Below are 12066 nucleotides of genomic sequence, written 5' to 3'. Positions count from 1 at the left end.
ACCCGCACAAGTGAGGTACCATTTTTCTCGTAGGACTTTGGGGAACGCGGGGTGGGTGGAAATTTGTGGATCCACGCAGATTCCAGAACTTTCCATCACAGAAATGTGGGGAAAATGTGTTTTTTTTGTCAATTGTTTACGTTTGCAAGGGATTCTGGGTAACAGACCATGGTGGGAGGCAGTCAAGTCACCCCATCCTGGATTCCCCTGGGTGTCTAGTTTTCAAAAATGTATAGGTTTGCTAGGTTTCCCTAGGTGCCGGCAGGGCTAGGGTTAAAAAACTACAGCTAGTCACTTTGCCAAAAAGGGGTCATTTTCCACTGCAAAATTGAGGTGTGACCACGTTGCGTTTTGCGCCGTTTCCTGTCGCGGGCACTAGGCCGACCCGCACAAGTGAGGTACCATTTTTCTCGTAGGACTTTGGGGAACGTGGGGTGGGTGGAAATTTGTGGATCCACCGAGATTCCAGAACTTTCCAACACAGAAATGTGGGGAAAATGTGTTTTTTTGTCAATTTTACACGTTTGCAAGGGATTCTGGGTAACAGACCATGGTGGGAGGCAGTCAAGTCACCCCATCCTGGATTCCCCTGGGTGTCTAGTTTTCAAAAATGTATAGGTTTGCTAGGTTTCCCTAGGTGCCGGCAGGGCTAGGGTTCAAAAACTACAGCTAGTCACTTTCCCAAAAAGGGGTCATTTTCCACTGCAAAATTGAGGTGTGACCACGTTGCGTTTTGTGCCGTTTCCTGTCGCGGGCACTATGCCGACCCGCACATGTGAGGTACCATTTTTCTCGTAGGACTTTGGGGAACGCGGGGTGGGTGGAAATTTGTGGATCCACGCAGATTCCAGAACTTTCCATCACAGAAATGTGGGGAAAATTTGTTTTTTTTGTCAATTTTTTACGTTTGCAAGGGATTCTGGGTAACAGACCATGGTGGGAGGCAGTCAAGTCACCCCATCCTGGATTCCCCTGGGTGTCTAGTTTTCAAAAATTATAGGTTTGCTAGGTTTCCCTAGGTGCCGGCAGGGCTAGGGTTCACAAACTACAGCTAGACTCTTTGCAAAAAAAGTGTAAATTTTCAGTGTGAAAATGTGGTGTGTTCACCTTCGGTTTTGAGCCACTTCTTGTCGTGGGCACTATGCCTACCCACACAAGAGAGGTACCATTTTTATCGGGAGACTTAGGGTAGTTCAGATTTGTAAAGCAACTGTTATTACCTATTGATTTTCGATGCATTTCTCGCTTCCAAATGAAAGACATTGTGTAAAAAAAAAGTCATTTTGAAAAATGACCAATAATTGTCATGCAAGTATGAGTATTCCCAATTTCGAAAATGTCCAAATATGCACTGTTTCTAAACTCTGTAATTTGTTCCCATTTCAGAAATACATAGGTGTTTTTGATACCGATTTTTCCATGTACACATTTTCCCACAATAATTGCTATATACCTGGAACAAAAAAAAACCATTACAAAATGCTGCTCAGTTTTTTACTCTGGGTTCGTTGGGCTCTTGGTGAACCTACAAGTCCTATATATCCCTACAAGCAGGAAGGTCCACCGGATGTAACGGTACATTGCTTTCAAAGAGATGTCATAATTCAAAGAAGTTACAGGTGAAAACGTTGACTCAAAAGGCTGCTTTTTTCAACAAATTTTTAATTTTTCCTATATTTACCTGTTAATTTCTATAAAGAAACCTTGATGGATCTACACAAATGACCCCTTGGTGAATTCAGAATTTTGTGTACTTTTCAAAAATGTATAGCTTTCCAGGATCCATTATTGCTTTTCTACCCATTTCTACCATTATCTGGAAGGAGGTTGAAAGCACAAAAAATAGCAAAAATAGGGTATGTCCCAGAAAAATGTCAAAACTGTGTAAAAAATGTTGGATTTCTGACAAAAATCTGTCATTCCCTAAAAGCTGGAGAAATTGTGATTTCAGCCCCACAACCCCTTTTTTGATATCATTTGCAGAGAAAAACCCCGACGCTTTCATTTGCAGCCACTTTTCCTCATTTTTCACAAAAAAAACAAAATTTTGCTGTATTTTGACTAATTTCTGGGAACCCTCTAGGAGAATCCACAAACCCTGGGTACCTTTAGAATCCCCATGATGTTGGAAGAAAAGGACGCAAATTTGGCGTGGATACCTAATGTGGTCAAAAAGTTACAGGGGCCTAAGCGCGCACTACCCCAAATAGCCCAAAAAAGGCTTAGCACAGGAGGGGAAAAGGCCTAGCAGCGAAGGGGTTAAGTGTGGTGGAAATATATTTTACTACGATCCAATAAGAAAAATCAACACATTCTCTTTTGTGCACTGTATAGTTTTATCAGTAAAACTGTATATGCAAATGTAATGATCATTTCAATTGAAAACGAGTTGTCTATAATGGCAGTGTGTTAACACACCAAGCATACTCTACTTTAACCACTCCACTACACTCTATGTCACTTTACTATATGCCACTCTATGCGAATCCATGACACTCTGCGCCATTTCATTTCACAGCACTCCACTCTGTGCTATCCTGCGCCACTCCACTCTATGCCCCTCAACTCTACAATACTCTGCTCCATTATATGCAAAATCCTCTACGCCACTCTACTACACCCTACTCTACGACACACCACTCTATGCAATTCCCACTATGCCACTTCACACTTTACTCCACAACAATCCAATCTACGATACTCTACTCCACTCTGCGACACTGTACTTCACTCGACGCAATTTGCTTTACAGCATTCCATGCCACTCCACTCTACGACACTTCACTCTGTGCCAGTCCAGTCTACGATACTTCACACTACGCGTTCTACTCTTTCCCTCTATGCCACCCAGGGCCGGAGTGGCCGTAGCTGGCACCGGGCGTTTCCCCAGTGGTCCGCCAGGGTGGGGGCGGTTTTGGGCCCTGTGGGACCGTTTTTGTTACTGGCAATATAGGCCCCTGTAACAAAAATTGCCCCAAACCGGCTGTAGCAAACAGCTCAGCTGCATCCTCCTCCTCCCCTTCCAGGGGGGCCGGCCGAGCAGTTTGCCAGAGCCGGTTTTGGATCCCAGTCCGGCCCTGATGCCACCCCACTGTACCCCAGTCTATGCCACTCCACCCCCACTCTTCTCGACCACACTAACTTTTATTAGACATGCTGAACAGCAGCCACGCTGGTGTACAACATAGCTAAACTATCGACAAAGTCAATTGCCCTTGCATAGGCAAGACCTATTGGCTCTACCAATGCTTGCTTCCCTCTGCAAGGATCTGCACGAAAATGTGCATGTTTGAGGTTTGGCGCCACGGTTAGAATGCTCAGATTCCCTTAGCAATACTTAGCGCATGAGAATAGATTATAAACTGGGATTTGTTGCAGTGGCGGTCCCAGTCTTCCGTATCTTACATATATTCACTGGCCCCTGGGTTGAATGGAAGCATCCTCCCCCCCTACACCACATGGGCTGCAGAGGCCCGTGTAACGCCCTTGTATGGTTGCTTGTCGGTCCACTTCGTCTCTACCTTCCTTCCCAATTTTGGCTAGTTCTCCGTGTTGACGGACGACTATGGTGTATAACTCCTCATTCGAAGCGGGTGGTATGGCTGTAGGAATGTTATTTTTGCACCCTTCGGAGTGAAGGGGGCGGATGGAGCACGGAGGGACCTGGCTTCCGATCGAAGAGCGCGGATCGCAAATTTGTTATCCCCCATGGGCACCGTCACACCGTGGGGTGAAACCGTCCAAAGAATGAGGTTCATTTTCCACCCTGGTCCAGCGGAAGGGCATGGGGAGTTCTAGTGCTGATGCGGGTCACTACATGTATATGGCTTTTAGAGACGGCTGGCTGGTCCCACACTGCACCGAGGAGAGGGAGACCCGTCGACGCACCACTGCCGCCACAGAAAAAGGGGCGTCTGCCGGGTGAACGTGTGACCCGCCCACGGTGAAAGGGGTGTGTGTGGCTGCATTTTGTTCACGCCCCCAAAGGGGAAGGTGCTTGCTGGTTCCGCCCCGAGAGGTTGGGCTGCCTAACTTCTCGGCCCGCCCTCCATGGGAGGCTGGCCGCACGACAGACCCGCCCCGAGGAGGCGAACCTTTCTCTCCCACCCTCAGCGATCCTCACCCGGCTTCCAGGTAACAGCTGCTGCCCCTGAAAATCCGCGGTACCACTGCGCTGGGGCTCGCCTGCAACTGCTGGGAGGGCGGTTGGTTGGTTCAGAAGTGAGGGTCAGGCACGGGGGCCACGGATCAGACTTGGGGAGGACGCAGACCCGGGGAGTCCTCAGGGGCGGGAGTTCTGTTCGAGGAAACGGCGTTCACACCGAGAGGGGAGGCAGTGAAGTGCGGCATGTATACACCAAGGCCATGTATGAAGGGGTGAACGAGATGGGGTAAGGGGTTCAGATCGGTAAAAGAGGGCTCAGATCAGAAGGGGTTTGGATCGCACGCGAGGGTGGAGGGGGGTCCATACGAGAGGGGGAGCCTTCACAGATCAGCATTGCGAGCGGGCAGAGCGCGGACCAGGCTGGGAAACAGTGAAGCTGGTGTTGGCAACAGCGGGCACGTGTGCGCCCGTGGTGTCTAAGGGGCGGACGCCTCGGTGCTTGGCTTGCCCAGGGACGCATGGTCTGTCTGCAGATCCCTGAAGCCCACCCCCGACTTCCGGTTCTCTGTCAGAGGGTCTCCTGGAGGGGGAGGTTGGTGGCAGTAAGCCTGTTGCCGTCAGAATCACCGGCGCCGATCCCTGCGGTTTATTGATGTAAGGGACTACCGGACGTATACGGTGGAGATGGCGGGCCACAATTCTGTGACACTCAATAATGAATGGCTGCGTTGACAGGTGCAGATGTGGCAGACAAAAAAAGTGGTCAAAGCGGGTTGGGATCTGTGGCTCACGGTACCTTTGGCCCTATGCCAGATTGTAGCCTTTGTACGGCGCTAACTACCCCTGTGTTGGGCGCTGAAGTACTTACCTGAACGGATAGCAAGCTTCACCGTGAGGTGTTTTTGTTTTGAGCCTTTATGGGAAGCATTTTCATGTGGTTTGTGAAGACCACCGAGGTGCGGTTATCGAGGTGCTGTTATCGTGTAGTGGGACGCAGCTCCTGGCGGTATGATGGGTGAGGGTATGTGAGAGATAGATGTGCAAATTATAATTAGGACAAACATGTTTAGCCTCCAGGCTGTGTGCCCATACAGCAAAATGGGAGGGGCGGGATTACTCCGAGAAGGCCCAGTAATTAAGACAGCCACATGTGCCAGGTAAAGATTCTGTCAGGTTATTTCATGGGCGATTTAACAATTTTATCTTCTGACTTTTGTGTCCTTTAAGTACCAATCCACCACAGAAGTACAATTCTGAAGACGCCCAGGACCTCAGAGGTGGCATTTAGAGAATCACAGGGTGGCAGTCATGGTCCAGTCCAGTTGCCACGGGGCAGTTGTAGGAAAGGCCTTTTGTAACTTCTTGTTTCCCTGTGGCTTGAATAGGGTGGATCAGCGCTACGACCCTTGAAGTCCACTCCTTTGTCCTGGGTACAAAAGAGAGAGCAGAAAGCCAGTGCTTGAAATGCCACATTTATGCCTGGCACAAGCTTGTGAATGGAAATGACCCATTGGGATGCCCTAACCAAGGGGATAAGGTTCCTTGGGCTAACCCTACCTACTTTGGGTATTTTCAAGGTGGCGAAGAGTTTGGCCACACTAAACTTTGGGTGTGTGTGAGGAAAATACTATGGTCATCCCAGTGTACTTCCAAATCTAACACCAAAATGTATTTGATTTAGTGCCTATACCCACAACAATCTCAGAGTCCAAAGTCTGGTATAACAAAGCTGAGATTTTAAGAACTAGACAGTGGATATGCACAAATTGTTTTGACATTCTGTTTCCACCATTTGAAGTGTTACCCAAATGTTATATATACACCCAGCAGACCTGTCAAATGGGTTGTGACACAGTAATATTAAAAGAGGTCCACTGTAGTTGGTGCCTGACTGGCTGGGAAGACAAAAGAATGGCACTAACCAAGTGTCAACTAAGATTCCCCGTGACAGGTGAGGCTTCTTTGACGTGCTCTCTAAGTGGCATATTAAAAGCGCCAGCAGACCGATCATGCAGGATGTGACAATCAACCTGGAATATACACTTTAATATAAAAAAGACCATCCCAGACCCCCTTGCATATTCGGTCAGGCTCAGAGGGGTAATCTCTGCCCATTCAGGTAAACCTATTGTTTTGCTCCTGGGAGCAAGTTCACACCTCATTCACTCCTATTTAAATGCTTTGAAAGACTCAGATTCCACCTACTCCTCCTAGGCTTAAGGAAGCCTAAAGTTTGAGCAGGGGTTCACTCCCCAAATCCCTCCGAGCCTGTCAAAGGTTGATGAGCCTCGGTGAAGGGAGCCCTAATGGGGTCGTATCCTAGATCCCAGCTAGATGGGCACCCTACACATGTAAGGGTTAGATGAAGCACTTGGCAAGTTGTTGCCCTGGAAGTGCAAGAGTGAATCGGCTTTCCCTATGTAACCCTGCTGTGGTCAGCCCAATGTGCCCAATATGTTTCTTGGATTCTAGAAACACTTATTCTCTCTAGTTTACATAATGAGGTATCCCCCTGACCTAAAATGTTCTCCCAGAACAACTTCAATGTTTATTATCAGTAGTGAATGGCATTTCAGGGTGAAAAGGGACAATAAGGTGAAAAGAGACTTACCCTACTTCCACTGTTTTGGCTAGAACAGCATTCTGGCTCCGATTTAGTAGTTCTTGTTTTTTTCATTGTTAGCCCAACTCTTCTCTGAACTATGAAGGACATCTCTGGCAGACAGGGCATGGTGTCAATGTGGTAGTGAGAGAACATTATGGGCAGCTGTGGAACTTTTTCATTATCTGTTCGATTTTATGATAGCAGGGTCCGTGAGGTTATGTTAAGTGCATTTGTATAGCACGTTCCCATCATTTATGTGTACTGGATGTGCTATCGGAATCGGGGTGCCCTTTACTGCTATGAGATTCTTCTCTGGAATCAAAGTGGTCCTTTGAAATTTATATTTGGATGTCTTTTGTGATATTAGGTGGTTGTCAGCAAAGGTGGAGTAGACTAAATTATTGGAACTCATTTGATAATGATTAGAATATGGATCAGTGTGAAGTATTTCATTTATGAGAATGTATGTGTGCGCTAAAGGTCATCGCAATCTGTTTCATTCAACAGTGACTCGTTGGCTTTTACTCCATTTCAGGTGGTTGTTCTGCTTATAGACCTCTTTTTGAGGCTATAATGCTGTTTTATTGGCAAGTGGTTATTGAGATGTGAATTGATTTATCTTTGAGGTGGCTAACAGCTTGATGGTTGGAGGCATGTTTTTCGTATGACGGTGCCATGAGTTGCCTTTAGTGCTCCGTATGAGGATTTGTTAATGTTGAGCACTGTCGGGATCACATGACGGCTATTGAAAGCATGTTTGAGCTTTTTTGGTCATGTGTGTTATGTTGTGTTCCAAGGGTACAGTTGGGTTAATCTGTGATTTTGTTGCCACACTGATTCAGGGAATCGAGGGTCCAGCCTCTCGTCGATCCCAGCCTTGTTATAATACAGATGCAGAGTCAAGGCCCTTTGACAGTCTGTCCCTCTAGGAGGTGCTACCGTACAGACATAGCAAATATATTACAGATAGAGCAAACACAAGGTTTAGATGTCATGTCCTTCCAGTGCTTTTTTCCATACAGATACCTGTTATATTACCAGGGCTTTTTTTTTTAACCATTAGCATACCACTGAGACACTTTCTTAATTTGTGCACCATTTATGAATGGGTGGTAGGCTTATGTTAAGAGTGAGAAAAGGGGGAAGTTTATTGAGAGGTGAATGTTTGTGCATTTGGCAGTAACTGGACAGGTCTCGATTAAAATTAAATGCAGATTATAAGAGTAAGAGGTTGAAGCCTGGTTACCAGAGTGCCAGTGAACCTCAGTGCCTTCAATTTAAAAGAGATTTAGGGGCATATCAACAACAACCGGCGATAATTATCACTCAGCGCTTTTAGCGTGAGGATAATTATCGCCGGCTAGCGTGAATTTTTATCGCTGAGATAGCGTGCTATTAGCAACGCTTATCTCAATAGCGATAAAAATCTACACGCTAACAGGCTAACGTGAGATTATCGCTGGAAACCCAGCGATAATCACACGTTACCTTGTTGATAGGGACAGGCAAACTTAGCCATGATATCCTCCTTCCATAGGATATCATGGCTAAGTCTGAAAATTAGCAGACGTAAAAAAGCAGCGTTAACCGCGGTTAGCGCTGCTTTTTTTTGTCTCTAACAGGGTTAGCGACATTCTTGATAATAGGAGAAATGTCGCTTAGCGACATTTCTCCTATTATTTTACTCTGGAACGCCCCCTTTGCATCTCATTAGAGATGCAAGGGGAAGCGTAGAGTAAAAGGGTGCTAACATGCAAATTTGCGTCTTAGCACCCTGTTGTTGATAGGGCGCTAGTTTTATCTCTGCTTTTTTGGCTTTTAAAGCCAAAAAAGCAGAGATAAAGCCCTTGTTGATATGCCCCTTAGTGTCTCCAATACTAGTTTCATCTCTAAGCTTGCTGAAGATGCGCTAGGCAACAGTATCTCCCAACTCCCTTGTGAACACTCTAGATGTCCTAAACCTATTTGACAAGAAATTTAACAATTGAATTAATACAATTATACATTTTAATTTACTGCTCCAATATTGGATAAAACCATTCTTGAACTGGAAGTTAAAAAACAGAAGTGTGTGTGAAAACGCTTGGCAGAGAAAGGAGTTGCCAAGTAACAAATTGCAGGTGTAGGGCTCTTTGTAAAAGAAAAGAAATGCAAGTGTAAAAAAACAAAAAGCAGGATGGGGACACAGGGGGACAAGTTAGTGCTGCCAAGTGGCCGGGAGCGACATTTAACAGTGAGCAGATGAGGAGCTTTCGGAGGGAGTGGGTTAGGGTAAAAAAAAAAAACCACAGTGGAACGTTCAGAGGAAGAGAAAACCTGCAGGAGCACAGGGGCCGGGGAAGTGTGTGGGGAAGCAGCATTGGAGAGAGAGAGCTAAAAAACAAACACTCCTCATTGAGTGCTGAAAGAAAAAAGTAGTTCCCTGGTGTCAGTCGTAGAACGGTATAAGTCATCCAATCCAAAGATAGTAAAAAAGATATGCCCCAGTAGAGGGACAAATGGAAGTAGAGAAAGGAAAGCATTCTCATAAGAAGCATGACACGTAAGTCAACCAGTGATAGGCAATGAGCTCGCCCAAAGATCACTGTAAGTATTAACACTTTGCACAGTAGATCTTTCAACAGATAAAGCTGTCTGTAGGTGAGACCTAAACAACCCTTCCCAAGCCCCACACATGTCAGCTATTTGAATGAAGGAAGGGATAGTGACCATTTAGAAACTATGTGATAGCAAGTACCCCCTCTCTCCAAATACAATTCAAACATTGTACAACAAATAGCACGTTTTGGAAAGAATGCAGCCATATCAAAATCTAATGAGGGCAAAAAAACGGTGGCAGTCATAATCTCTGATAAGGCGATACCTACATGTAGTCAGTTATTCTACATAACAAAAATTATTGCATAAGCTCTCATACTGTGACAAAAATGGATAACACCACAGAAAACCCTTATCCAATCAAACGTTCTGATAAAAGTTGGGCCGCAGTTCGGAAAGCAACAGTAAATGGGTTCTAGGATTGTAGAAATGCAATTTATCGAACTATTTGAGTGATAACATTAATTTGAGTGTTCTAATTGACATAAATGGTACAACTTGTCAAACAGGGTATTTGTGGCTCCTTGAAGTTGGCAGCCTTGACATTGACAAAGATGAGCATTGTATGGTGTTTGTGGTCACCCACCTATGCTGATGGTTACGGCTCCTGAGATTATATATACGTCAAATTTAAATGTAATCTATTGAAGCATTTTGGAATACTAGGTTTGGTCTGCTTTATGTGTACTTGTGCAAATATGTAATGATTTTCGAAAGAGTGAACCTAGCTACGGGACAGCTGAAGTCTGTACACATAGAGTGGTACAAATAGATATCCCAGGAGAGGTTGTGAGGGTAGGGTGAGCCTGGTCTGTAAGGGAGCGACAGTATTTGCATATGATTTCCCCCATTCTTTGAGAAGATAACCTATACTATGGAATACTACCCAGATGAATTTGCAGTTTTTAATATTAATTCAAGCATTTCAACAAATCACCTTTTACTGCAGAGAACATATAAAAATGACACTAGGGTGTCCACGTGTCAATGGTTTGGGGAAAATGATTTAGAACGATGCTGATGGAACCACTTGGTTGTCTCCAGCAGGTTTGTTACCATAGCTAGAGTAGTTTGTAAAATGTGGCTGTTAGGTTATGGATTAATAAAGAGCACCAATATTCCCAGATAGTTTCTAGGTGCAAGAAAATTAACTCACAAAGCCTAGGGCATGTGTTTAAGGCTGAGGTTAAAAAGCCAAGTTTTGAGGATCTTATGAAACACCAGTTTTTTCTTGAAGCAGATGTTATGGGGAATATTATTTCAGCGTTGAGCCCCTAACATTTGGAATGCTTTCTCTCCCAATGTAATGTCCTTGGTTATAGTAATTCACAATCATTTTATAGAGTCATATCTATTAATATTTTCCTCAGAAGTTTCAATACTGTCCCAAGAAATAGGTGGAATCTTGCACAAGTTGATTTAAATTAATTACTTTATGTATGGGCAGCCACTGAAGCTTGCAAATGACGGTGGACATAAATTCAGATTTCTTTATGGGAAATGTCGCATTAGCAGTGGTATTAAACATTTTCAGCAGGTACTGAATAGTTTTCTTTGATATGCCTGTTACAGACGTCAAGAAGTGACTCTTCCTTTTGGGAAAAAGAGTGAAATGGAAAGATCTGGTAACGTATGGAGACATTTTTATAAATGTTTAATTTTTCCAGGTTTGTGTGGCTTCCAATGTCAAAGGAAGGTCTGACAGGACCCCATATTTGTTTCAGCTAATTGTTAGTTGCATTGCATATTATCCATGTGGTAATAGGTGTTTACATTGAATTGACTTAGTACATTTGTTAAAGATTTAACATTGACATTAAAATGTGCCGGTGGTTTGGCTGATCCTCGAAAAACTTTGACTCAAAGGTTTGACATTTGCCATTAGGGAACCCAATTGGACCGCTTGTGTCCTATTCTCAAGGAAGAACGTTATCCGCTCATGGTGGATCTCTTGTATCTCAAAGTTTTCTGGGTCCTGTAGGAGAATATGATGGTCCATGGTATCGAGCCAGTAGAGAGATGTAATAAAATAACTGCTTCCCTGCCACTGACCATCATCCGCAGATCATCAGTTGCGAAAATCAAAAGAGATTCAATACCCTGAAACCAGCTTGTGCTTTATTCAGAAGATTATTAGTTCTACAATTTCTGTATTTGAACATTAACAACTTTTCTTAAAGTGTTGCCAAGTAAGTTAATAATGAAGTAGGCCTATGACTAGTAGGAGCTTCTTGATAAAGAGTCTATTTTTTAAGAATACATCGAATAATGGCTGATTTTAGGGAAGTGGGAATGATCGATGTTATAAGGGAATGGTTAATGATGTCATTAAAAGACAGAGCTACCTGTGACTTAACTGTTTTTACTAAAGAATCAGGGCAGGCCTCCGCGAGCTGTTGAGATTCAATAGCTTTAAATAGTGTGCTAGGAACATTTTGTGTCTTATTGGTTTTATTAATATAGTTTTTCAGTGGTTCTCACTAGGTGATATTATTTATTTCTTTGTATTATTTGTTTATGTTTGTTCCAATTTTGAGAACTGTCTTTGCTCCATTTTAAGTGCAAAGGAGTAGCAAGGATAGCTTCAGGATTAATAGCAACGTTGCAATATCATGGGCTACTTACCCTTGGTGTCACTATGCGCCCTACATATGACCACTTCCTGTGGGAAGCATGTATAACCCTGTATCAGAATTCCTAATTCTGCCATCTCAAAGATGGCAGACTTTTAATTTTTGTGTCCATGTCAGGTAACCCA

The 12066-nt window shown here is 44.3% G+C and overlaps 1 protein-coding gene across 5 annotated transcripts in view; it reads left to right on the top strand.

The window, feature by feature from the left end:
• Positions 1–4029: 4029 nt before the first annotated feature.
• Positions 4030–12066, top strand: part of SIN3A (SIN3 transcription regulator family member A) — an 822316-nt gene continuing 814279 nt past the window's right edge. For 2 of the 5 annotated variants that reach the window (XM_085643838.1, XM_085643837.1), the window contains exon 1: positions 4254–4391. In XM_085643838.1, coding sequence (XP_085499964.1) covers positions 4366–4391 — 26 coding nt within the window. In that variant the 5' untranslated portion in view covers positions 4254–4365. Of the gene's footprint in view, positions 4135–4253; positions 4392–10880; positions 10939–12066 lie in introns of those variants that run through there. The other 3 variants (XM_085643840.1, XM_085643842.1, XM_085643841.1) reach the window with 3 other exon arrangements.

Source organism: Triturus cristatus, chromosome 3_1 (genome assembly GCF_964204655.1).
Source record: "Triturus cristatus chromosome 3_1, aTriCri1.1, whole genome shotgun sequence".
NCBI classification, from domain to species: Eukaryota; Metazoa; Chordata; class Amphibia; order Caudata; family Salamandridae; genus Triturus; species Triturus cristatus.
Note: the sequence above shows the minus strand (reverse complement) of the source record. Positions and strands in the feature narration are given on the sequence as shown.